Source organism: Astatotilapia calliptera, chromosome 9, assembly GCF_964374335.1.
Source record: "Astatotilapia calliptera chromosome 9, fAstCal68.1, whole genome shotgun sequence".
Lineage (NCBI taxonomy): Eukaryota > Metazoa > Chordata > Actinopteri > Cichliformes > Cichlidae > Astatotilapia > Astatotilapia calliptera.
Window position 1 is genome coordinate 3,725,547 of NC_137430.1, and position 26,730 is coordinate 3,752,276.

At 46.5% G+C, this 26,730-nt stretch overlaps 1 protein-coding gene across 1 annotated transcript in view; it reads right to left on the bottom strand.

The window, feature by feature from the left end:
- sspo (SCO-spondin) overlaps positions 1–26,730 on the bottom strand; it is a 98,343-nt gene that overhangs the window by 38,543 nt on the left and 33,070 nt on the right. The window contains exons 36-93 of the mRNA XM_080306443.1: positions 26,467–26,619; positions 25,679–25,816; positions 25,379–25,561; positions 25,143–25,293; positions 24,191–24,350; positions 23,793–23,841; positions 23,026–23,130; positions 22,124–22,251; positions 21,885–22,005; positions 21,675–21,802; positions 21,462–21,603; positions 21,212–21,382; positions 20,946–21,117; positions 20,792–20,855; positions 20,659–20,680; positions 20,234–20,354; positions 19,865–20,078; positions 19,617–19,758; positions 19,343–19,519; positions 18,996–19,184; positions 18,376–18,441; positions 18,136–18,291; positions 17,879–18,037; positions 17,631–17,795; positions 17,353–17,544; positions 17,130–17,252; positions 16,818–16,947; positions 16,337–16,462; positions 15,434–15,519; positions 14,177–14,362; positions 13,911–14,081; positions 13,572–13,827; positions 13,407–13,453; positions 13,113–13,283; positions 12,068–12,202; positions 10,911–11,047; positions 10,733–10,827; positions 10,587–10,636; positions 10,328–10,498; positions 9,899–10,069; positions 8,318–8,397; positions 7,679–7,848; positions 7,492–7,538; positions 7,163–7,363; positions 6,539–6,709; positions 6,230–6,430; positions 6,034–6,124; positions 5,718–5,938; positions 5,487–5,633; positions 5,190–5,356; positions 4,884–5,029; positions 4,019–4,239; positions 3,894–3,929; positions 3,590–3,754; positions 3,195–3,401; positions 2,917–3,084; positions 2,645–2,779; positions 1,534–1,771 (exon numbers count right to left, since the gene is read on the bottom strand). Of these exons, the coding sequence (XP_080162569.1) occupies positions 1,534–1,771; positions 2,645–2,779; positions 2,917–3,084; positions 3,195–3,401; positions 3,590–3,754; positions 3,894–3,929; positions 4,019–4,239; positions 4,884–5,029; positions 5,190–5,356; positions 5,487–5,633; positions 5,718–5,938; positions 6,034–6,124; positions 6,230–6,430; positions 6,539–6,709; positions 7,163–7,363; positions 7,492–7,538; positions 7,679–7,848; positions 8,318–8,397; positions 9,899–10,069; positions 10,328–10,498; positions 10,587–10,636; positions 10,733–10,827; positions 10,911–11,047; positions 12,068–12,202; positions 13,113–13,283; positions 13,407–13,453; positions 13,572–13,827; positions 13,911–14,081; positions 14,177–14,362; positions 15,434–15,519; positions 16,337–16,462; positions 16,818–16,947; positions 17,130–17,252; positions 17,353–17,544; positions 17,631–17,795; positions 17,879–18,037; positions 18,136–18,291; positions 18,376–18,441; positions 18,996–19,184; positions 19,343–19,519; positions 19,617–19,758; positions 19,865–20,078; positions 20,234–20,354; positions 20,659–20,680; positions 20,792–20,855; positions 20,946–21,117; positions 21,212–21,382; positions 21,462–21,603; positions 21,675–21,802; positions 21,885–22,005; positions 22,124–22,251; positions 23,026–23,130; positions 23,793–23,841; positions 24,191–24,350; positions 25,143–25,293; positions 25,379–25,561; positions 25,679–25,816; positions 26,467–26,619 (8,335 nt within the window). The remainder of the gene's footprint in view (positions 1–1,533; positions 1,772–2,644; positions 2,780–2,916; positions 3,085–3,194; positions 3,402–3,589; positions 3,755–3,893; positions 3,930–4,018; positions 4,240–4,883; positions 5,030–5,189; positions 5,357–5,486; positions 5,634–5,717; positions 5,939–6,033; positions 6,125–6,229; positions 6,431–6,538; positions 6,710–7,162; positions 7,364–7,491; positions 7,539–7,678; positions 7,849–8,317; positions 8,398–9,898; positions 10,070–10,327; positions 10,499–10,586; positions 10,637–10,732; positions 10,828–10,910; positions 11,048–12,067; positions 12,203–13,112; positions 13,284–13,406; positions 13,454–13,571; positions 13,828–13,910; positions 14,082–14,176; positions 14,363–15,433; positions 15,520–16,336; positions 16,463–16,817; positions 16,948–17,129; positions 17,253–17,352; positions 17,545–17,630; positions 17,796–17,878; positions 18,038–18,135; positions 18,292–18,375; positions 18,442–18,995; positions 19,185–19,342; positions 19,520–19,616; positions 19,759–19,864; positions 20,079–20,233; positions 20,355–20,658; positions 20,681–20,791; positions 20,856–20,945; positions 21,118–21,211; positions 21,383–21,461; positions 21,604–21,674; positions 21,803–21,884; positions 22,006–22,123; positions 22,252–23,025; positions 23,131–23,792; positions 23,842–24,190; positions 24,351–25,142; positions 25,294–25,378; positions 25,562–25,678; positions 25,817–26,466; positions 26,620–26,730) is intronic.

The window sequence follows — 26,730 nt, forward strand, 5'->3', positions numbered from 1 at the left end:
GAAGACAAACACTGGAGTAGAGATGGACCGATCCCATATTACGTATCGGTATTGGTCTGATACTGACGTAAATTACTGGATCGGATATCGGAGAGAAATAAAAAATGTAATCCGATCCATTAAATATCAAAAAAGCACCTCACAAAACTTGCAACACGGCGTAACTCGGCTCATAACCGTAACATGTCGGAGCAGTGTGCTCAGTGATAGAGCGGCTGTGTGTATTTGTAGCCTCACTACCAAACCAGCATTTCATCTCTGAAGTGATCGCAGAGAAGTAAAGCAAGTGTGTAAGTTCATCTCTGAATGTTTGTAAAGCTTAACAAGCGATATATGGAGCGACTGCCTCTCTCTCTCTCTGCTGCTGCTACTTCAATCGTGAAACTGATCAGTGATCAGCTGATCGGCTTTTCTGTCGCGACTCCGTCTCTCTTCTTTGTTTTTGGCCCACTTTGCACCAGAAAGAGGAAACCAGCGGCTGAACAACAGCAGCACGTTTAAGCTTGATCAGCTGTTGTTAGAATTTATTTAATATTTCTTTCTACTCGAGGATCTTTTTCTACAGCTGACGGCTGTAACTGTGCAGGGGCGGATCTAGCAAAGTGTAGCCAGGGGGGCCGATAGGGCATGAACAGGGAAAAGGGGGCACAAAGACATACTTTTCTTTCTTATTCTCATTTAAAATGTCGAGCTTTTAATAAATAATTATCTGAATCTGACACCCAAAGTTTTAATCTGATGTTAAATATATAGAAGTCCATTACTGCATATAGTAACTGTTAAGTCTAATATACTAGTAAGCTATAGTACTTTTTCCTTTGGGAAGATACCATCTGTGCAGTCTGCAGTTCTGTTGAAGAAAGATGTTGAATCTATTTTATTATTGTAGAAAAATTATTTATTTCTGTGCATTTTTTTTCACACTGCATCAAATTAAAGTTGATTACGTTGATTAAGCATCATGAGGTGGAGGGGGGGGGTTCCCTATTTTTTTTCCTGGGAGTTTGCTAAGTACTCTTTAAAACACCAGAATAGGGAGGATGGAGCAGGTTTAAGTTTATTAGATTGATCAGTGTTGCTGAACTATGAAATATTTTGTTGTATTTTTTTACATACAGGTATAACAGAATAGCTTTAGTGTTGTTGTTTTTTTAAACTTGAGTATGAACTTATACAAAAAGCAGCAAGATATTAAAAAAACAGTTTTATTGATTAAAAAACACTATATCGGATTCATATCGGTATCGGCCGATATCCAAATTGATGATATCGGTATCGGACATATAAAAGTGGCATCGTGCCATCTCTACACTGGAAACAATATGATAGATTTTCTGATCGTTATGATCTCCGTCTTGTTGTTAAAGAGCGTACCACTTAAAACCTGTTTAAAATCCAGTTTCAGATTTGTAAAAAAAACTTTCCTCCGTCTGGATCCCATTTTAATGTCCAAACACGGACGTGCTCAAACAAGAATTTAACAGTTTACAAAACAAACCATGTCTCCTTCGTCCAGGTCCCAGGAGACCTCACCTGTATCTGGTTCTCTGGCCCTGTCCACAGGAAACACTGCAAGGAGCCCAGCTGGACCAGGAGCTCCAAACACAGGTGGCCTGGCAGCTGTCATTGCTGCAGAGCAGCTGTCCGTCAGAGCAGGTGCAGTTGTTGCAGTCCACCTGATGCGTGCTGCCGGCCACCCAAATCTGCCCCAGTGAGTCCACACAGTCACACTGCCACAGCTGCACACACACCCCGTCCTGCTGCAACTGACCTAAACACACATGTACAAAAGATACGCAAACCACGATTCATGCTAATGAAAAAAAAATGAATTCGTTTTAACAAAACAATTCTAGATGCAAATCTCATCACTTGGCAGCAGAATGACGCCTTGCACTGCACAGCTACTCTGAAACATCATCTAAATGAGATGTCATCTTAATGGTCCACAGGGCCATTACAGAATCACCAGTTAAACCTGTTGTTGTTGATTTCTGCCATCATATTTATTGTTGGGGAATTCTCCCAGACTCACTTTAAGATTTTTCCTCGTCTCACTCCTATAATGTCTTTGGAAAAAACTAAATTCTAATACTTGTGTGACGTCGAGCCGGTTAGGTTATTTATCTTTAAAAGATTTAGCCAGTTTTAAACAGTGGAAACAACTCTTACACCTAAATAACCCAACCAAGGTCAATCAAACATCAACAGAATATGACTGGCTGCCTGATAATGCTGTTAAACTGAAGGCCTGTGTTACCTGTTACAGTCCGCTCTGCTTTTGTTTTACCACTGATGAGCCACTCAGTCTGTTCCAATTCAACAGTTTCTAACTGGTGTAAACACCATTTGTAACTGAATTACGTCTCTTAGAAGGTTCTACTGAGAACTGCAGAGAACTTTTACGCTGAGTCAGCTGTGTGCAGATGGATCCCGTGCACATGTTGGGGATTCAGGACTCTAGGAATTTGTATATTCTCAGAACCCCGAATCCTAAAGAAGGCAGAGGAGTTATAACAAACCCATTTCTAGACGCGAAGCTATTCTCTCAGTGGAGAGCACAGAACAGTTTAGGGGTTAAATCAGTGCCAGGAGAGGAACTTTTCGGACAAAGACACGCACATATGAGGTGTGACTTGTGTACCTTGAGGGCAGCGGCAGCCAGGCTGACATTCGCTGTTGGTCTGGCACTCTATGCCCTGCTGGAGGTCTGAGCAGCGCTGTGGACACTGGCTGGCACACATCACAAACTCTTGGCCTGGTGGGCACCCTCTATCATCTGACAATACACAGACAGCAGTTCCTGAGTTTTGCCATGATGCTATCTGCACAGGCTGAACACACACTCCTGTAGATAAACAGCCATATGCTGGAACAATGACGAGCCAAACGCAGGACGTGGTAGATCAGACTCACCGCACGGTTTGGTGTTGCAAGGTTTCACTTGGTTCTTCTCTCCTGCACACTTCTTTCCACCATTTTTGGGTGGAGGACTAGAGCAGGAGCGAGTGCGTATCGAGCGTCCGCCGCCGCAACGCTTATCACAGCGCGACCACGGACTCCACCGGGACCAGCCTCCATCAACTACACAACATCGAACACAAACGCAGACCAGTAAGTGAAAAATGAAACTCTCTCTTTGGCTTTTTAAATATTCCTTCACTGAAGAGTTTGAACTGATAATTACAGCTGACCTCTGCAGGGTTTGATGTTACAGAAGCGATGCTCCACGTTTCCTCCGAGGATGTCCTCGCACCACGAGCCGTTTGTTCCGGGGCTCAGGAACGTTCGGATCCTCTGCTGCTGACCCACGCCGCAGGACCGCGAGCAAGCGCTCCACTCTGCCCACTTGGTCCACGAACAGTTCCTTCGCGCACACTCGGCCTCTACACACACCTCGCCTCAAAACAGAAACACAAAACACATAAGCTTGGTTGACGCTTGTATTCATCAAAGCAAGAACCACACACGCAGCTCCTGCAGTCATATCAACTGAGCACTAACTTGTACTTTATATTATAGTTATATAAGGCAACACAAACTGATTTATTAAATAAATAGAGGCAGGCAGACAGTGGGCGTGGTGTACCTGGACACTGGGGCAAGTTGCATGCCTTCTCTTGGTGAGAGCTTCCAGAACAGGCTGGTGTCACACACTGTCGATGGCGGGACTTCAGGGCCGGGCTGAGAGCGTCGGTGCAGGTCTTTGTGCAAGGACTCCACGGCGACCAGGGAGAGAACCCAGAGTCCTCCTCTGAGGAGATGGAAACAGAAAGATGATGAAATACAGAGAGGATATTTAAGATAAGAAAAGCCTAAACAGCATGCACAAATACAAGAAAATGGCAACCAAAGGAACAGAGTCAAATGAGTGCACAGAAAAGTGAACCTACCCGGTGTGGCTGGTTCTTCTGTTGGAACAACAGTAGCTGGAGGGGAAAAGCAGCTTTTCATGAATCTGACCTTCATCCCTGAAATACACATATTACACGTGTTCTACAGAATCTCTCCAAAGTACCTGGACAGTCAGGGGCCTGGCAGTAGGTCGTTTCCCTCCGTGGCCCCTGGCAGTCTCTCCCTCCACGGGCCGGGGCGGGCTGTGTGCAACCTCTAGAGCGGGTTTTGAGCCCCAAACCACCGCAGGATAGTGAGCAAGGGCTCCAGGGGCCCCAGGAAGACAAAGCACCGTGTACAGGACAGTGCTCCAGAGAACAGTTCCACCTGCCGTGCACACACTCGCTACGGGGAACAAAAGGGGTAGACTGGTGGTGATTTTCCATATAACAGCAGTTTTACACTGTTTTATACGTATGACACAGTTGGCATCGCTCCCACTGTGTCACAACAACAAATGTTTTCCATTTCTTACTCAGTACAGGATTGTAGCTGCGCACCAGTTCAGGTTGTAGCTGTACACTGTGGTAGATGTTCTCAAAGTGGGACCGGTGGACTGTGGACAGGCCAGTTTGACACTGGAAGTCTTTATTACAGGGCCACAGTGCTGGAATGCATCCATCCTGTGCTTTGGCGTTATCTTTGCTAATAAGAAGAAAGGCCTGCCCTGAAGAATGGGCTGTCTGGATATCAGCAGGTTTGTATAAAACCAGCATCAACTGTTCAGAATTAATGACTCAGTCAGATCTGAATGAGGCCATAACATTTTGCTCTCAACTCAGTCCATCTCAAATGACAACGGTGTCATTCCTGTGATAACGGCTTTGCAGTGATTTCCATGGATACTTCGACGTGTCCACGGTGCAGCCCACCTCTCCCACTTTGATAGCTGCCCCCACCTGAACGGGATGTCACGACTACTTTGGAAGTAGTTATTTAAAATATGTTTTTTTTTAATTGTAATATTATTCCCAAAGTTCTCTGCTTACCAGGCGCTGCAGTCATGGACAAACGTATCTCCAGACTGGAGCTCCATATCCTCTGAGATGTTATGAAACAGCAGGGATGCGACTGGTGTCACAGAGACGCTCTGCAGAGAGGCCAGCAGCTCTTTATCCACCAGACATGGACACTCCTGAAACACACCAAGCACAAACACCCTCTAAAGAGAAGAAACTGCATCAGTTTGAAATGATCTTCTCAGTGGTGCATCACAGCCTGGTTCATGCTCTTCATTTTCTGTGCTGCACTTTTAAAACGTCACATGTCTACTACTGAAGTTACTCTGAACCCACCGACAAGCAGAGTCCACGGTGCTGGTAGGTGTGCACGGGACAGTGGCAGCCTTCCTCGCAGCCGTCAGCGTAGCATCCCTCCCTGCCGCTGACCTGAGCGCAGCTGAAAGGACAACCTTCTCCTCGTTCACACTCCCTGTACAGCCTGCCAGGAGGGCAGCCCACCTCTGCAGAGCGACATGAAGCCCACGCAGCAACAGCAGTTAAAGACACTAATTAAACAGTCCTCCAACTGGAGCAGTGTAAATATAACTTTGCAGCATGGCTACAAATACTGCACAGGAAGCAGACGCTCACCGAGGCAGACGTGGGTGTTGCAGATCTTGCTCTGACGACCGCTGCACGCTGGAAGGCTGCAGAGACGAGAGCGGTACTGCTGCCCTCCACCGCAGCTGACCGAGCACTCGGACCACTGAGACCACGGCAACCACGGGCCCACTGACTCTGGAGACACAATACAGACAGACATCACACATGTAACAATGCAGATGGTAGTGTAAAAAACCTAGATGAGCCCGTCATGACTACCTGTGCACAGGTGCGTGCTGCAGTCTCTCTGCTGCTCAGCATCACCCAGGCAGCCTCTTCCGCCACTCTGCGGAGACGGATTATCACACAGGCGCCTTCTGAACTTGACTCCACCGCCACATGAAAGAGAGCATTCAGTCCAGGCTCCCCATTGGCTCCAGCCACCGTCGACATGGCAGCCGGGGACAGACTGACACTGCAGAACGCCAGCCTCACACGAGCTGAGATTAGGTCGGCAAAAAACATTATGTGGCATTTTTTTTTGCTATTCGAACATTAAGAGTGAATTAAACCAAAATAAGAATCAGCTGCTTACCAGTTTTTGCAGTCACTGATAATTTTCTCTCCTGGATTTGCAAACAGCCAATCAGATCCACCGGGCCATAGCCACGATGCATTGCTTGAATCTGCACAAAAATAGACCGATCAGAGCAAATGATCACACTGAGTGGAGTAAAATGTTCACAGTCTAACACGCTGATATTTACAAGTTAGCAAAATTAGGATCAAACCATTAGCAGAGCTGTCGTGGTATTTGCAGCGACACTCCTGTCTCACCACACACACTCCGTCCTGCAGCACCGTGTCACCAGGACAACCACAGGTCGCGTTACACTCGGGGGAGTCCAAGCACTCTGTGTCACCATGGAGATCTGAACAGGAGCGAGGACAGGGCTTCCCACAAGGCCATTCTTCCTGGCCTCCACCACAGTCTGAGAACAAGGTTTGAATAGAATTACCATCCACATCGTTTTTTAAAAGTGGAACAGTGTTTATGCAGTTCTACGGTCAAAGTGAATGAAACCCACAGCTATGCTAACCTGAGCAGATGGTGAGATTTTCACTGCAAGGGCGGCTCTGCCTCCCCTCTCCCAGACACGGCAGACCGCCGAATCTAGCAGGAGGACTGTTACACTCTCTGGTCCGAGTCGACGATCCTGTGCATCCATCGCACTCTGACCACATGGACCAGGGACTCCACGAGCCATGAACTAAAGACACAGTACGGCAATGAGAAGAAGAAGAGGTACAACTACTCTGATGTAACTGAGAATCTGTAGCTGGAACCAGAAAACCAAAAAGAAAACCGACACAAATTAAAATATTAATATTTGAAAATATTTGAAACGGTCGAGGCTATAAGTAAGAGACAAATGCACAGTGATTAACAACAGTAGCAAAACAAAACTGTAATATCTCAGTGAGAGAGAAAAGTGCAATAACAGTAGGTCATTTTTCAGCATGACACAGAAATCTGTATAAATGCTATAAAATCAAAAATCCTAGCTGACTTCCATCTTGAGTCATCGCATTCACAAGATTTTCAGAAAACGTGACCTCTGACCTCTGACCTTCAGCCCAAAGGCAAGTAGTTTCAGCCACACGCATCCAGAACATTTACAAACTGTGCGAATGTGTCTTTCCATGAGACATTATCATCTCACCTGGACAGAAAGTAACGACAGGGCAGGGCTGCCTGTGGATCTGAACTCCAACCCCACTGTGCAGTTCCTGCTCACCAGAGCACGGCTCTCCTCCGGCCTCTGGCTCAGGACAGCTGCAGCTTCTGTATCGGGTCACCGACTCTGCTCCACAGGTCCTGGAGCAGGGGGTCCACTCTGACCACTCACACCAGCCACCTGACACTAAATTGGATGTAACAACTATCTGTGCTATTTTATACCCACTACAAGACATAGCCATTGTCTACATCGTCCTACATATTAACACTATTAAGATGATCTGACTGAAACTGAAAGCTGGCTTTACTTACCTGGACAAGGGTTTCGAGTACAGTTGAATTTCCCACCTTCGCAGGTGCTAAAGAACAAAGGAACAGAAGGATCTTCAGGTTTCCTTTCTAACTGGTTATCTTTGTGTATCCTAATGTGTTTTACATGTGTTTTACATGTGTTTTACATGTGTTTTACGTGTGCTTCTTGTGTTTGTATAATTCTGACCAGTTGTTGCATCCATCAATGGCTTCAATGGTGTCTCCAGGTTCCAGTCGTCGTCCGGTGTTAAGGTCCAGGCAGGGACAATCTTCCTTCTCTAAACAGACGGTCCCATTAGCAGACATGACTTTTCCCTCTGTACAGTAGCATCCTGGCTCACAGTGCCACTCACAGTGCTGAGAGAGAGGGGGGGGGGGAATTAGGACTTTTATTAATCCCCAGTAATGAGTGTGAGAATAAGCACATCCACGTCTGACATAAGTCAGAAAAGGGTGGATGTCCACTCTGTGGAACCAGATCAAAGTGGGAGGCTGACAGGTGGATTGGTACCAGTCTGTTAAGGACTTAGTTATCAGTACAATACTGTGGGTAGTGGCTGAAAGGATAAGACTGTAGATACAAGTGGCAGAATGTTTTTTTTCAAAGGCTTAAACAGGAGGAGAACTTTCATGAGGCAGTTCCCACCATGACCCAGGGCATGGTTGATAAATTATTTCACCTCAGCATCACCCTGGAAAACCTGGAAGAGGTGCTGAGGAGAGGGAGGACTGAGCTTGTTTTGATGACACCCTCCAGAACCTGGTTGTGGATAAGAAGCATGAAATACATCGAGTGACAGACAGGAGTCACACTAGTGATACTCACAGTAAGGTCATCACAGGAGCGAGGGCAGGATGGCCCACAGCTGCTGAACACTGTTCCTGGGACCTGGGAACATGGTGCCACTGAAAACACAAGCATACAGGACTTTGGGTTACTTACATAACCCTGGTTCTCAGAGTAGCATGATTGAGATGGCTAATATAGGAAGCATCTCCCTGCGTATTCCTTAGAGGGATGTGTCTCATGCACGACCACGCTGGGCTGATCCAATCACACTTGAGTTTGCATTACTTCGCAGTTATTATTTAAGATAAGCACCTCGTCGCCCTTTGACCCAACAAGGTGGGCTGTGAGACATCTCACTCTGAGAACACACGACTTAAAGTTCTCCTAGAGAAACACTTTTGTGTTTATGATGAAGCCTTAGTATGGTAAGATGCTTCAAGGACAACAGATCCTTGTGTTGTAGTTTCTTGGTCTGACCAAATTAGAATTAGCCAGCGGTCTAAATACGTAGCTAAACAAATGCCTTGCTATGACCACTTTGGTGCAACGTACAAAAGCTCTGAGGGCTCAGAGGCGGGCCGCCAAAGGACGTGACACACGCTCTGAAAATCAAACCTCCTCCTGAATTTGTATCTTCTGAGATATTTACTCCACCAAAAGAGCTAACATAGGGCAAAGTCAAAAGTGGGAGGAGGTTATCATGTGCAACACACTTAGGAATGTAGCATGTGGGCTGATGAATGGGGACCATGCAGCTTTTTCACCTGTGGGAACGAAGGAGATTGCCAGGGTAGCATCTTCTTTCTGACCTGCTGACCGACAGGCTACAAGAACTGTCCCAGTGGAGCTGCTGTAGAGTTCGGTCATTCCATGGCCAGCCCACCCTCCCCTCCTGGCCTGGTGGGCTTACGGGGGCTGGCCGGGGCTTGATTTGTTTGGGAATTTTGAACTAAATACATATTCTATCTATGCTGGGAACAGGTGCTGGTGCACACCAGGAACCGTTCATTGTTAGGCTCGGCAGCCTCAGCGTAGAGGATGAAGATTTCTCTGGGGTCTGACCTCATTGTCATCCTCATCCAGTGCCCACATAAACCAACGCCTTCAATCGTGAGCTGGGCATGTTCTAGCCTTAGGCAACACAAGTAAACCTGGTGTGTGTTTCTACTCAGTATATCTCAGGAGGACTGTCTGTGTTAGCTTGTATGCTAACTACAGCAAAGAAGATGTCGGCTGATGTGCATAATCGTAAAAAGAAACCATCTCAGCGTACAGCTAAGTGGTAGAACACCACGGTGCATGGCGAAGACTCAAGGTCAGGATGAAGCCAAGTAACAATGACAGACAAGTTAGCGTTAGCACTCATATCTATGGACAGCTATAATAGCTAGCCTATATTGCAGGTCAAGATATGCTTGAAGCACAAAGAGGCGTTTGAACAATGCCTGCGTCGCAGCCACTTAATGGTACGTGGCTCTGCCCGACATGGTCGTTGTGATCAGCAGACAGGCCAATCCCATAGTGAGCCACTGAGGAATGACAACCCTCAGTAATACAGAATCTAGCGCTGTACTCAGTGTAGTTAGCAGACAGCACATGCTAGTAATACAAACGCACCTGGACAGTGCTCGGTGTTACAGGATGTGACTTTACTTCCCAGCCCCTCACAGTAATTCCCCTCCCCCTCTGGACTGGGACTGTCACAATTTCTCCTTCTGCTTCGGACCCCCCCACCACAAGACTTGGTACACTCCGTCCAATGACTCCACTGACCCCAGCCACCATCACCTGGAAAAAGCCAACGCATCACATTAAAAAACATGAAGAGAGCAAATAAAGGTTAGTAAGCTGAGCAGATCAACATAAATACAAGAACCCCTTCAAAACTTTAAAGTGCCAGTGTGGACACTTTACTGTGAGTTTACTGCATCCTACTGTACGACAGGGAGGCGTCACTTTCCTAGTAACTGATTCAAAGCCAGACAAATTAAACTTCACGTTTGCTCAGACTATTAGTCAATGCACAGGGACAGAAAAGTAACCCACGGTCACACGGGGCGATGATGCAGACTTGGTCCTCATGGTGAGGGCCCGTACAAGGCAGGCCACTGCCAGAGGGCCGGGGGCTGGAGCAGAACCGGTACCGAGACTGAAGGCCTGCTCCACAAGACACCGAACAATGACCCCAGGGAGTCCATGCTGACCACTGGCCATCAACTGTTTGGTTTGTGCGGTAAAATCAGGCAAAATCAGTGTAAATCACGTTATAAAAGACAAAAGACATCATCGCACTGTAAATACATACCATTGCAGCTAAAACGGGAACAGGTCACCAGCCTTCCTCCTTCACAGGTACTGAAATATTTGACACACATTTGTGTTTAATCCACTTTATATCTCCACAGTTTGTCACGGCTCATATATCTGCTGAAGCAAGCCAGCTTTACTTACCAGTTACTGCAGTCTAAGGGCACGGTGTCTCCCGGGTTGTACTGCTCTCCGCCTACATCACAGCGACAGTCAGACTCGCTCACACACACACCGTCCTGGGAACGTAGGAGCCCGTGAGCAAAGAGGTCGTACCCAAACCATCTGTTTATGTGTGTGTGTATTCCTGTCACCCATTCACCTGCTGGACAGTCCCTTGTGGACACCGGCATCCCGGAGTACAGTTCCTGCTGAGATCCAATGTGAGGTCCATGCACGACACTGCTCCCATCATACACTGCATCCACTCCTGGCCCGGAGGACACTTCTTCCCTTCATCTAGCACAGCAACAGAGTCAGAGAAAAGACCAGTAAAAACCCCTACAGCATAACCAAAAACACCAGTTTGAAGGGATGAAAAGTGGGCGAAACGGTGAGCGTATGAATTAGAATGTAACTGTCATAATATCTGAGTTTTAACACAACAGCCATGGAAATTCAACCCATGAGCGATGTGACTCAGGGCTCTGTTACCAAACTGTATCAGCACCAACAGATAAAAGGAAACGCCATACAGTGCCACGACACAGTATTTAGCCCTTTCTGATGTCTCAGATGTTGCATATTTGTGACAAATAATTCAGAACGATTTTAAAGTTAGGCAAAGATCTCCTGAGTAAATACGAAACGGACGCCTTGGCAGCTGGGTTTGGATGGCTCTGAAATAATCATTTAAATACTGCATTTTCTATTTCCTCTGGTATGTCCAATACTGAATGAAATTTAAACATTTAAGTGTCACAAATATGCAAAAAATTAAGAAATGAAGAAGAGGTTAAATGCTTTTGCACTGTGTGCCATGCTGCCATACTAGACATAAGTTACAATAAAGTTTAAACAAGTCATCAGATTGTAGCAACTCAAATCACACGAGTCACAAACTCGAGAAACACCTGCAAGTGACTCGTGCTAACTCTGTGGGTTTGTTGTGGGAAGTGGACCTCGCTCGGTTCTTGTGAGAAGTAGCTGCAGAAAGGTGAACGATGTCAGCAGTAGTGACTTCTGCTTGTGAATAAACAAAGACCAAACAAAGTGTGCAAATAGGCTGAGACTGTAGGATTGTAGCTACTCAGAGTGAGTCTAACCATGACTGTGTGATGTAATGGAAAGAGCGTCCTGAGCAGCTGCATCACTGTCTGTATGGTAAATGCACTGTATCGGATCTCAAGGGAGAGTGAGAACAGCTGAGAAGATCACCGGAGCCTCTCTTCCTCCATCACAGACACTTGTTGCAGCCGCTGCATCCACACAGACACCAGCGTTGTGTTATTATTATGATGTAGGCTGTTCCTGTGTTACCACAAGGCTGCAGGTTGCAGGTGCTGAACTGCTGCGTGGTGCCGTGAATCCGTATGGGTCCGCGGGTTCGAGTCCTGTATCCTCCTCCACACGTCACTGAACACTCTGACCATGGACTCCACGGCTCCTTTAAACCTTCAGACGAATCACAGCTTAAAGTTTTTCATCTTAAAAGGTTTCATTTCAGTTTTTTTTTCAAATTTTAGAACATATACATTATTGGTCAAAAGTTTCAGAACACCACAATTTTTCCAGCTTTTTATTGAAAATGATGCAGTTTGATGTCTGATTGCACTGTGAAATGAAAGCATGGATCCTGCATGTTGATCCATCAGTCAATGATACCTTCTTCCAGTCTTCAGTAGTCCAGTGGCAGTGTTTCATGGCCCAGGCAAGCCTCTTTGTCTTATTCTGACGTCTGGCTTTCTTGCTGCAACTCGTCCTGTCAAACCTGCAGCTCAAAGTCTTCTCTTTCTTACTACGACCACTATTAAGCTGCTTGAAACTTGTCCTCTGGCTCACTCGTGTCTTTGTCTGCAGATCTCTTCCTGTCAGCTTCTGAGCCTTTGATGCTGAAGGAAACTGGACTCACTGACATCTTGACTTTCTTTGCAGTCTCTCTGTAGCACAGACCTGCATTTATAAGTGTTATGTTGGTCTGTCTCTCTTCCATTGTTAATCACCGTTTTCTTGCCATTTCTGTAGCAACACTCTACTTTCTGCAGTACAATACTGTTCAGCTGATGCTGCTCAGCTTTCAAGGCCTGCTCAGCCTCCACTGCTGCAGAGCAGCTTTAAACTGTTAACCATGCTGTGTTCCCTGAAAAAGGCCTCTTTGTATAATTTTAACTTGTATGTTATTTTCCAGTTTTGGGTAACCTTACCTTTTTCTTTTACCTCTGGCAGTTCAACACTTACCTTTGTAGCATTTCAAGCTGTTCATTGGACTTGGATGACTTGAATTGTAATGAATAACTGAAAAATCGGGCTGTTCTAAACCTTTTGACCACTAGTGTATATTTTCTTCTAATTCAGTCGTTCTCACCGAAGCAGGGCTCAATGCTGCAGGTATCAATCCCAACCCTGTCTCCTTTGCAGGGACGACCACCGAACGCAGGAGGAGGATCGGTTCCTGAACGATACCTCCTCCTCACACCAACGTCACACGTCCGGCTGCAGGCACTCCACTGTGTCCAGCTGCTCCAGCCACAGTCCACTGAGAAACACAGACGCACACACGAGAGACGACAAAGGAAAATAAAGTGGCAGACACAAACCATTAAGCAAGAAAACACAGAGACAGAGGGAGACAGCAACAGCACGTTTCTTTTTCACTCACCGGGGCAGGGAGCTGTCCCACACTGCATTTCTCCATCGGTGCATGTGCTGTTTGACACACAGTGTAAGGACAAGTGATTTCACACATAGATTACTGTATTTATGGAAGGTTAGAGCTACAGTTTGATCTTCCTCTTTAATGCGATGCACGAGTAAAGAGAGGTACCAGTTATTACAGGCATCAACAGGTAGGGTGGCGCCAGCTGGGTACATCTCCCCCTGGTGGTAACACGGGCACTGTGCCAGGGGCACGCAGCTGCTGTTGAGCAGGTAGAAGCCTGGGGCGCAGTAGCAGCCGTCGTAACAGGTGGTGGCACACTGTACCTCTGTGGAGGTCATGTCCAAGCACACCCGTGGACACGCGCCCCCTTGAGCCTCGCACTCTCGTACCGTCATATACGTCATGCCCTCTGGACACACGCCTGCGAGGACAGGAGTGCAACAAGACTTGTACGTGATATTCAGCGGACGGGGTGGCGAAACGTAACAGGGACAAACACGGTACCTGAGCAGGGCTGAGAGTTGCAGTCGCGTGTCTGAATGTGAGGCCCAGAACAGCTTTTACCTCCATGCTGTGGTGTGGGGGAATTACACAACCGCTCTCTTGTCTGGACACCAGAGTCACACCTGGACGAACACTGAGACCAGGCCGACCAGGCTGACCAGCCACCGGGCACTAGAAGAACACATCAGCTTTACGGCCTTTCATTTTTCTCTTTTTCCAGGAATGATGCCATCTATCCTGTCTTTGTGTGTCTACATGTGTCATACCCGGGCAGTGCTCAGTGTTGCACGGCTCCTGCTCCTCACTGTCTCCATCGCAGGCGGGCTGCGTGCGGTTAAACGGCGTGCAGCTGCGGAATCGTCGCCTCACCCCCACATCATCTACGTGATTGAAACACGTTTTACTGCACTCTGACCAGCCGGTCCACTTACTCCATGTCCCACCTGGTAGCGCTGCACAACAAGAGGAGGGAAAGTAATGTAATGGACTCATTCAGTGCTTTCCACTGCACCTGAGTAGAGGTCACTTTCTATCACAGCCACACTATGATGGATGCATCACAGAGCAGCCTGGGGTTACTAAGTTGCCCAAGGACATTTGCATGCAGACTGGAGCAGCCAGGGATTAAAAGCATCAACTTTCCAATTAGTAGATGACCTGCACTCCCTCCTGAGCTGCAGGATTACATCACCTTTAGCATTGTGTTGCTCAGAACAGATTTACACACGTGTGGACAGAACAGCGATGCTTGATTTGAACTCGTCTAACTTACACAAGAACAACTTAAACTTCTGTGCAAAAGAAATTTGAGCTCTTAGCTGTATTCTCTCATAAAAACCCAAAACACAACAATAATCACCGTAACATGCTGTGTGTCGGACGTGTCAATAGATCAATATTTATTTCTATTGCACATTTAAAAAGGACAGTGTTCAGCAAAGTGCTTCACACAAGGCAGCAAAGCGGATTACAACAAATAGCAACAAAAACAGTTGTAAACCAGTTACAGTTACAGTGACAGCACAACTGCAGACTGGGAGGAAGTCCAAACTAATTCAAAAGCTGGATGGAACAGGTGAGTTTTTAAGCGTGATTTAAATGATTGAATGGATTCTGACATGCGCACATCGATTGGAAGATTATTCCAGAGTTTAGGTGCAGCAATTGCAAACGCTCGGTGCCTCCTGTCTTTCGTCGGGGCCTTGGTTGCAGTAAGATCAGTTGGTTAGAGGATCTGAGCGCTCTGTTGGGGCTATGCACGTCGAGAAGGTCTGTTAGGTAACTGGGCGCCAAGGTATTAAAAATGTTCAAAGTATACAGAAGGATTTTAAACACGATACGGTATTTAACAGGGAGCCAGTGTAGATTGCCTAGAACTGGGGTGATGTGCTCATGCCTTCTGGTGCCAGTTAAGAGGCGTGCTGTGGCATTTTGAACTAACTGAAAAACGCTGGAGGAGGCCCATGTACAGAGAATTGCAATAGTCTAGTCTAGAAGTAGTAAAGGCTGTGAGTGTAATATACCAGGGAAGCATGTGCTGGAGCAGCTCTGAGCTTCAGACGAGTCTCCTGGACAGGGCTGACCTCTGACTGCTCCTGCTGGAAGAGACCTGAGGACACAGAGCATAAACACTCCTCACAATCTATTTAAAGTATGCGAGGAAACAAACATCCAAACAGTAAGTGATACAGAAATGATAAATTATACATATAAGCATTTACAACCAACAAACTGAACACTGGTAATATGTTTCACATCAGAAATATACGGTATGATCCCAGAAGCAGGCGGTTAGTGTTACACAGTGTCGAAACATGAAAGGAAGGCTTTTTAATCAGAGGACAGCATCAAGTCAGTTAAACTTGTGGGCCATTGATGTGTCAGGTAAGTAGCAGAGGGGTTGTTGTTTCAGCTGCTTTGCTGTGATAATGAAACCAACAACTCCTCCAAACAGGAGTGGTTTCCCTCCTGATCTTTGTTGACTGATTTTTCAGTGGCTTTGTGCTCAGAGAGGATCAGTGTCACCACTGGTGGCGTGAGGGAAACCTTCATGAAGTTAGCCTGGAGGTTGACGTCCTTTAGTGGGCCCTGTGCTCACTGCCCAACACTTCGTAACCCGACATAGATCATCAGAATTGGCGCCCTGTGCTTTTCAGCTTCACCTTCTTCATTGTTTGCTGACTGTAACATCGTTCAGCGTGATCAGTTTGGTGGTGGGTCAGTGAACGATATCCACAGAGGGACACACAGACGTCTACATGCTAGCAAACGGCCATTAAGTACCAGGATGCTTGGACCCACTGTTAGTGGATCCTGGGTTCCTCCTGGTGCTCAGCGATGCCCGTCCTCATGAGGCAAGAGTTTGCAGGCAGGTCCTGGGACAGACTGAGCTGCTTTAAAGCATATATTAAACTAAACAAGCTTACCTGTAACGTTGTTGTAGCCCCAGACCACAGGTTACATCACAAGGTGACCATGACGACCAGGCTGACCAGTGACAGGTTGCAACACAGCTGGATCTGTCACATGTCACTTGCCCATCTCTGCACTTACTGTAAGAATAAGCAATTTGATCGAGAATACATAAAGTATTTTTAAACATGAGCTAAAAAGGTTGATTATTAATCAGTTTGTTTGTTGTTGCATTTATAGGTGGCTGAAAATTAGCTGCGGCTAACTGTGTATTGCTGTACACTGTCCCTGTTAAAAATAAATAAAACAATCAGATGTGAGCAATTCCTCACAAACCAGTGCAAACGATGCTGCCAGTGCTGCTCATTATGATTCTCACTATTTTATTACAAACACAAACAAATCCATAATTCAACAGAAACCTGAATTTGGACTGATGTGTTTATTTAGTATCATCTTTTGTTCCAGGCACAAAGAGCTGAGCGTGGGTCTTACCACGTGGTACACTGGTCCCTGGGGACCACCTGTCCCGGATGCAGTGTTTGGCCATCCCAGTGACAGACGCACTGGCTCGAATTCACACATCGTCCCTGTTGAAGGTACAGCCCGTAGGGACAACGACAGCCTGGAGAAAGACATCATTCATGCCTTAATCACTGTGTCAGCTACATTTGGATAAATCTTGCACAATAACACATAATTAATGTTCAGAACCTCTGTGCTCAAAGGCTAGAAGACCACTGAAATTTCTTTGCGCACTGTGCAAAGCCAACGCTGGCCTCGAGTCAAATCTACTGTGCATCCTACCCGAAATGCACTCAGCAGTGCAGTTTCTGTCCAGGCTGAGATGTGAGCAAGTAGGAGGACAGGGATCGACTCTCCCGGCCTGACAGTCTTCCTCTGTTACCACCACCATGCCACGGACACAACCTGTCATTTAAATAACAGTGCAGACATTTCAAATGCTTTTATTGTTTCAAGCAGGTGATCAGAAGATCCGGTCATTTCAGGCTGGTTGCATCTCAATGACCTGTCTGTGTGTCCGTGTCTTTGGTGCAGGGCTGGCTGTTGCAGCTCTGGCTCTGCCTGGTCATCCCCTCGCAGTCCCGTCCACCGTTCTTAGGGGGCGGCGCCGAGCAGGTCCGGTTCCTCTGCCTGACTCCTCCTCCACAGCGGGCGTCACATTCCGACCACTCTGTCCACTCTGACCAGTGACCATTAACTACAACAGGAGAAAGGCTGCCGTTGCATTAACTATTACTGGATAATAGGCAAACACGCATCTCATTATGGAGGTCGAAGGCAGACCTGGACACGCTTGAGGAAAGCAGGCTCGACTGTCAAATGGATCCCCGCTACAAGCTCCTCCGGGCAGAGCTTCCCTTAACATGTCCCTCTGCCGGAACAAGGAGCCAAGACCACATGACACACTGCAGGCGCTCCACGCTGTCCACGGGGACATGACGCAGTCCACTGGAAGAAAGGAGACCAGAGGGAACCTTAAAAATATTCACTGTTGGGTCACATCACCACTGTAAGGTGCACGTGTGGCCTACCACAGTCTTTTTCATCAGATCCATCTACGCAGTCCTTCTGCAGATCACACCTGCGGTCCAGGTGAACACACTCCCCACTGTCACAGGAGAACTGCTTGGGAGAGCACGGGCTGGGCACCGTGGGCCGCTGCGGAGTCACTGCCGGCCTGGCTGTGGTGCCTGACACAGTCGATAAAAATGAAAAACATTTAGTGAATGTGGATGTATAACTCCTCCAACTCTACGTCCACGGTGTTTGTAAAGTTACTCATGCGCACCACAGTGCTGCTCGTCTGACCCGTCCAAACAGTGCCGTATCCCATCGCACACTTGTGCTGAGTCGACACAACCAAACGATCCGCACGCAAACTGGCCCTGCACGCAAATCACTCTGGGTGAGCCGGTATCACGCGGGCTGGTGGTGATCACTGGGGCTGGCAGTCAGTAGAGCACAGAGGTTACAGTCTCTTGTAAAGAGACGCGGTTTTAGCATAAATGCTAACAGCATAGCTTCCAACCTTTTGTGGATCGAAGACCAGGCGTACCGGAGTCGAACCGCGTGCTGAGATGCAGCCCAGGATGACCTGCAGTGACCTCTGAGGTTAAATGTAGTTCAAGTTCAAATTTATTTATATAGATATAAAAACAACAAGTTTTGACCAAAGTACTGTACAATAAAATGGACAAAGCAGAAGACATAAAAGAAAAATAGAACAGTGTTTTAGAAGAGAATAAAAAGAATAATGGTAACAAACTCATGATGAAGCAAAAGCCAGAGAATAAAAATGGGTCTTTAGACGGATTTTAAAAGTATCCAGTGTTGGGCAGGATCTGATATGCAATGGCAATGTTACAGCAAACGCCCGGTCTCCTCTGTGTTCTAGTCTGGACCTTGGGACAACCAAAAGCATTTGGTCTGCAGACCTCAAGGATCTTGGGGGAGAATACGAGGTTAGGAGATCAGCTAGTTCATGCAATGTCTTAAAAACAAGCGTTAAGATCTTAGAGTCAATTCGAAAGCTGAATTTGGAAAAGATTTAATTCTCGATTCCTCTCACTTCTCTCCTACATTACCTGCAGGATCTCATCCACTGCTGCATCATCGGTCACACAGCAGCACATGTAGACTCGCACTTACCAGCAGTTGTGATCTTCTGCGATCGAGTAGGTTCTGTGACTCCTGATGTTGGCACTCCAGGAAGTCCGCCCTGAGACCTGGTGGTATGTAGGCCTGGGGCACCTGTTGTGTGGTCACCATGGATAGCTGGTCTCCCTGTAGAGCTGGTCTGGTTTTGCAGACCTGGAAAGCCTCTTGTTGGAGCTGTACCTAAAAACGATGAAGAAAATAAAACCACATGAGCTAAACTGACAATGAGAAATGAGAAAGTGAAAGTGAGCGTGGGTGCAGGAAGGGCCTTCACAGTTTTTTTGTTTACTGCTGATTTTTGAAAGCTAAAGAGAGCAGAAAATCAAAGCTGTCCGTACCACAGCCGATCTCATCAGAATGATCCTTGCAGTCTGGTCGACCATCACAGAGCAAAGACACAGAGATGCACTCGTCACTGTGCTGGCAGAAAAACTGACCAGGTTCACAGCGCTGCACTGTCACTTTCCCACCACCAGAGGGAGATGTTGTCACACTGCTGGGGGTCACCAGCTCATCTGCAAAAGCAGAAGAAGAGAAACAGTATAACCTGGTAAGAGAAGGTTGTACAGCCAACATTAGGAATAATTATCATAATTTGGTTTATGCCCTGACCTCCTCGGCAGCCGAGGATCTCCACGCGCAGGTAAAACGTGTGCCTGTACTCTGCAGGCATGATGCGCACGTAGCGAGCTCTGACCAGCCGACCGAGCCAGCGGGTCACGGGGGTCCTGCCCACCATCCGTACCTCAAACACCTGCACAGCAACAGAGAAGACACTTTATTACATATAAAAATATGTAATCATGTTTTACAGTGCTGAAATTATAATTAATGGTACTGTTTAAATGTGTTAAGTATACCTTAGCAGGGCCATCGGGCTTCCCATTCTCAGTAAAGTCTGTGAAAAGGCTGCTGTGCAGGGCAAACGCCAGGCGGTATTTGGTGAGGGAACCCCACATTCGCTCAGTGCCCTGTGTCACCACGCCTGACACCCACATGGGCTCCAAGAAATCCACCTGAAAATACGGCTGAGGGTCTGTAGGTAACGGGCTCCAACCGGGCTCCATCACCTGGCTGTGAGCACAAAAGATGGTATGACACGGAGATGACCTCTCTTTTGTCATCTCCCCTTCCAGCGTTAACAAGAACTTGAAAGTTTACTTAAGACCCAATGTGCTAACACTGAAAGACAGAAGTTTGATCTGTTTCAGGCTTGACAAGCGTCTCACATGTTTGGGACTATATTCAGCCGCCCGGCATCGGCAGGGTTGTTCTCCCGATGGGAGGACGAGGTGAGCTGACCGTAATGGATTCTCCCATCCTCCAGTCCAAGCGGAGAGGAGCAGATACCTGTGATTGTGATAAAACCACGACAGACCCAGTGATGTTTGCATGCTTTGCAGCATCTTTATTAATGGTTGCTGTACACTTAAACACCTCGGCTGCAGCTCACATACCAACAACAACCAATGACAACAGCGCAGCCTTTTACAGTGCCGAGGCGTGATTGCAGATGCTGTGCAGGTGCCTCTATCTCACCTGCAGCAGCATCGCAGGCCCCGCCTCGCCACAGTGATATATGATGATCCTTACAGTCATTCAGCCTTCATAAGAAATGAAGAAAAACAATCACACAGCTGAAAACAAACCTCACCGTGATATCCCGGGCCACCGTCCTGCAGAGACAAGATCAGAGTATGAAGCACTGTTTCTGTTCATGCTGTACGTATTTTAACATCTCAAATCCAAATGCAAATAATGGGACTTAAATGAATGCACTGGCTTACAGCAGGATGTGTGACAGCAGCCATAGATGGAGTCCTCAGCGGGGCAGGCGGGGGTGTGTACGGCCTGCACAGTAGTGATCGTATTGAAGAGGAATTAAAAACAACTGCAATGCTTCTACGTTAAACAAAAAAGATCCGCGTCCTCGTGTCTTACTGGGCGGTAATGTTGTCATGAGGGTGGCATCCACTTTCATCCTCTCCTCTGGGACAGTGGGGATTTCCATCACAACGCTTCCATGCCTCAATGCAGCCCCCTGGTGGGGGGCAGGAGAACTGACCAGCAGGGCAGCTACGTGGACTGGTGGCTGTAGTGGAAGGCTGCGTACCTGCACACAGTGAGTAGTTGTGCTCAGTAAGAATGTCTATGTTTATTCTAAAATATTAAAGAGCAAACTATGAGCTGTGGTGTGGACAGCTCACCACAGTGGGTCTCGTCCGAACTGTCCCCGCAATCATTGACGCCATCGCAGACTACGCCCAGAGGACCTGCTGGCACGCAGCGACCGTTCTCACATTGGAACTCTTTCTCTCTGCAGCCACCTGCTGGGGAGACTGGTGAGGGAGGACTGGGTGATGTTAACCAGCGAGAACCTGGTGATGAAAGTAAAGCCTGCATTTTAGAATCACACACACAAACCCAGTATGTAAGACCAGCATCCTTTCCACCAACCATCGCCACAGCCCATGATCTCAAGGCGAAGATAGATGCCATTCTGGAAGTCATGGGGCAAGAGGCGGACAAACTGAGCCGACACGATCCTGTCCAGTCTGCTCTCCGTCACTCCTCGATCATCGTGATTACCGAGAAAAACCTGGGAGGAGAACAATCACTAAGAAAAATAATAAAGCCTTTAAAGTAAAGCGCTTTGGTTTGCTGCTGCACCTTGGCTCTGGGTGGGGCATCAGTGACCAGCTCCTTGTGAGTGTACCACTGATTTCCATCCCGGCTGAACTGGAGGAAGAAGCTGGACACAAATGTGCCAAACACACCTCCACCCTGGGTCAACACACCTGTAGGATAGCACAGCGACGAAACTAAGTGCACAAAACACTGAAGCAGCATGTACTGCATGTAAACTGTGTGCCTGTTTACCAGTGATGTTGTATGGCTTTAGCAGGTCTATCTGTATGTAGGGACTCTGTGTGTTGCCGGTGTAGCTGTCAGGCCTCCGCTGTGGTAGGTCCTTATACTCCTCTGGTTCTGGACTCCAGCCCTGCAGGAAGAATTTTAAGATAAATAGCTAAATAGCATCATTTGTCATTTATGAGAAGTCTAAGGAAAAAAGAGGATGATGGTGGACATGCTCAGGGGTCTGATTATGTGTGGAGTACCTGGAGGTCACTGTGAGGGTCCCACGCATGCAGACGAGCTGCATCAGGGGGGTGACCGGCCTGCTGTGAAGAGGCACTGAAACTTGAGGCAGGAAGAGACTGGACACCCAGGGGAGACCAGCATTCCTCTAAACAGGAACAAGGATAAACAAAGTTTGCATGATTTAAAACAGATGCACCTCAGATTATAAAGACTTCACCGACTTGTTCGTGAGATTGTCCAGGTATAACAATGTAAGCTTATAGTTTCCATTAAAGTTCATGGGTTACAACTGTATAGCAATATATTTCTATACAGTTGAGCCAATGACATGAGCGATAGCAGCAGTGATCATGCAGAAGCAGACACCTGTTTCTGGTGTATTCAACAAAGCGCTTAGTTTTCCTCTTCATAACACCTGTGCTGTCAGGGTTAGAGGCAGGCGATGGCTGCTAGAGCAGTGCCATACTGCAGATTTGGTATGGATGCAATACAGAAAAACAGCGATACCAATAATGATACTGATACTTTTAACTTATAAAGGCATCTTATGTAGGGAAGTGCTCCAGTTTTGTTGACTGAGGCTCGTTACAAAGGTATGTGTCTGCTTGCTAACCAGTGTAGCTTTAGCTGATAACTTAGCATCAATTGCTTCTGACTCCAAAGCAGTAACATGGGAAAAATCTGTCGGCTTAAACGTTTCATTTTTATTTCAGGTCACACATACTGTTGGTACTGAGTTTGCAAAAGCGAACATGTTTGTCTTCTAAGAGGTGTAAATGTCTCATGGGTGCCCTCAGCTGAGCCTCTGGGTGAACTGCAGACCATTTCTGAGCAACATTAATAAAAGTAAACTGGCTCTCCTGGATCGTCTCAGGATCAACCTTTAAATATCTAACAACAGGTAGAGGAAGGCACCTACCTCCAGGAGGAAGAGGGTATGTGGGAATCAGGGGTGTAGTGACCTGTGCTGGCTTGGAGGTCACAGTGACAGGACCAATTGTTGTAAGTATTGTGTCATTTTCACCTAGCAGGTGTAGAATACAAACAGTGGTAAGAGAATATTCATTAACACAAGATTGTCTACCATAAACAAGAGACAGTCGTCTAAGTAATGCAATTTTATTGCTGGCCAGATGTTCACTTACAGGTCCATTCAGCAGATGATGTTTCTACAAGGGTCCCAACTTCATCTTAATGTCATTTTTTTAAGTAATGCATGGCCATTATTTGTTACCAGTCCAATTATAGCACTTACCCAGAATGCAACACTATAAACTAACAAATTGGTTGATTCTGCACAGAGCACTCGTTCACTTTTTGACTCCATATAAATTAAAAAATAAAATCTGTGGGATGATTTTCTGACTCATAAACTGCTGCACCGTCTTCGTCACGTTTCTTAAACAGATCTTTAAAAATCATTTTTACAACATTTCTGTGCTGTCGATCGTGTCAGGAGTGACGTTTTTTTTCTAATAAAAAGAAATAAAAATAATGCTCTCTCTCCAAACACCACAAGTGAGATTACGGCGTCTAACATTTATCATTATTAGTCCCTACGTCATCTGACATTTGGATGCTACATTAGTGAGTATGGAGGGCAGTTCCTCGTGTTTAAGTTCAACCACCATTAAAGTGGAAAGAACTTAATCAGCGTAAACAGGAGAACAACTGTTCAGATTTTACCTTGGCAGTAGCAACACCTGTCTCCCTCTCCAGGCACCAGACTTTGGCCCTGCACAAACAAAAAGCATTCATCTCGAGTTGCCACGACGCACAGCTACGTGGAGGCAAGAAAAGGTTGCAGAGGCAGGAGATGACTACAAGTGTTTCCATGGAATAAGATACAAACACACATTTACACACAGTCACATACACAAATGTGCCAATGTCCATTATAGTTCCACAAAACATGGACACAAACTTAAGAAGAACATTGGTTACACTAATCAGTAAAGTCTGTAGACGACACTAAAGTGGCGACAGGTGAACAACATTTAAAACATAACAATAAGACTAATGTGGAAATATTTTTAGTAGCTTTTGCCAACAAAAATGAACAACAGCCACACACATCCTCTCACCTGAGGGCAGCCAGTGGCAGCGTATGGACAGTAGGGGGAGCACTGCACTGTGAGGTTGGGAAGACAGCGGCATAGCTGACACTGGTCTGACCGCCATCTGTCGCCCACTGTGTGGGACTGACCGTGATACTCACACTCCTCACAGGGGGCTGTCTGACACCTGCACGCACACACACAGACACACACGCCGACAGTGGGATTGTAATACAGACACAAAGACAGACATTTTCTTTCAAAGAAACCCAGCAGAGACGTTGGTGGATGGACATCATGATTCGATCATGTTTTTAACCTCAAAGCCAGAGCTGATAGAAAATACTTCCTCACAGCAGGGGAGAAATGCTTGGCACACGGTTGGATTCCCATATATAGGGAGACATTTCCATTCTTGGATCAGGGTGCACAATATTTTAGCTGCTACTTTTATAACGCTCACGACCTGCACCTGTTCCAATGTGGCAGCACATTACAGAGTAACTGACACATTATTCCCACATTAATCATCTTTTCTTACTTGGACATAATCATGAACAGCTGGTGGATTGCTGCACTCTGCCAACACTAAGAAGTGAGCACACCGGACAGAAAAGCAAACACTGGACTTTCATCCTTGACGCCCGTTTTTTGAACTTTGAAAAGGTTACATGTATCTAGCTGATTGGTGGATGACCTCATGAGCTACACACGCAGTCTAGTAAACTAAATACATTTTTTGACTACTTTTTGGGCATTAAGTGGTGATTAGTGCAGTTCAAAACCTCTTCATCAAAATATTTATAATGCTTGATAGCACATCTGCTGAGCTCACGTTGAAGAATGATGAATTCTCACAGAGGCGCACGTCAGACGATTGCAATCCCATGGAGAGTGACCATGTTTGGAAAAGGTCCGAGTGCTGAAAGTCTTGAAAAAGTACACAGTTTCTAACCAATGAAAGCAGGAGGAGACTTACCGGCGAGCCTTCCTGTAAATTCCTCTGCACGTCCTACCATCTCCATGTTTGGGGGGGTTGTTTGGGCTGCGGAAGGACCACTGAACGCTCTGCACACCACACGGCCCCAAGCACTCTCCCCACTCAGACCATGATGACCATCCACAGTGGACTACAAGTGTGACAAAACAGATTCCTCAGACTTCACAGCAGTCTGTGTGTACACGTCAGCTGTGGATTTGACTACAGCGACTCACTGGAGCAGTCAGGGTTGGGCTGACACCTCTGTGGCCTTCCTGTCTCGCACACACAAACCTCACAGTCCACTTTGATCTGCTGGCCCGGCCAGTAGCGCACACCCGCCACCTCACACACACACTCCTCTGGTGACACACACTGCTGTGTGTGGCTCATCACCTGCCCCTCTGGGCACCAGCATCCTGAAAGTATTGATACGTTAGAGCGAAAAAAGCTTGTGACTGAAATCTAAACTGGTGAAGAAGCCACATTTTATTTATCACACAGGACATTCCACACGTGTCCTGGGATGCACCGACCTGAGAAGCAGGGTGCGCTGGGATCACAGGTGGACTCACTGCTGATGTGGGCACAGGACAGTGGGCAGGGAGCACAGCTGTGTCTAACCAAGCCTGTGGGACAGCTGGTGTTGTCACATCCATCATTCAGACATGGTTCTACAGTGAGGCACAGAGACAGAGCAGGAAGTCCTACTGTAAGAAAAGCTGTGTAACTAAATGAAAAGTGTCGAAAATTCTCGTATGTTATCTGTTTCGTTATGCAGGTTAAAGTAACGAGGGTAAACACCCTGGTATAAAAAAAGGGAAAGACAAAAATGAATACAGGAAATCTCCTCATTTTAGAACTGGACGTGGTACCGTTTTTCTTTCCTTTTTACCAATTTATCTCTTATTGTCCTTAGCTTTCCCTCATTTACTACCAGTTCATGGCATTTAAGTATTTATAAGTCTGAGCTGACCATGAGTCTTATTGTGAAAGTCTGGACTCTGATTACTTCCTTTCTGGTTTAAATAGCCCAGATTTGGATATAAAGCAACCACCATCATCAGCAATAAAAACAACTTCCATCAACACTCGAGAAGATCTACGTTTTTTATACTTGGAATATTTATTCATATTTATATACGGGATTTTTGGAGTTCCAAAAATATTGATTTTAAATTTTACATTTTACATGTTTGCGAAGCTCTCTGAGAGCACAAGCCATCTCTGGGCAGTAATTACTTTTATAATAAGTAATAAAACCATCGTAAACAAAATACTTGACTTTTGCTCAATAAAACATTCATCTTTACAAACTGCTTACTGGTCTCCATGGACAGATTAGATGGTCCTGGGAGCTGGGAACAGTCCTGTCCTCCATAGAGAGGAGGTGTGCATGCTCTGTTTCTGACCTGAACTCCACCACAACCACTGGAACAGTTTGACCAGCTCCCCCACGGCAGCCATCGACCATCAACTGTAGAGAAGATGGTGAATGGTAAATGGACCGGTTCTTATATAGCGTTTTTCTACTCTATCTGAGCACTCAAAGCACTTTATACAACTAATTCATTCACCCAATCACACC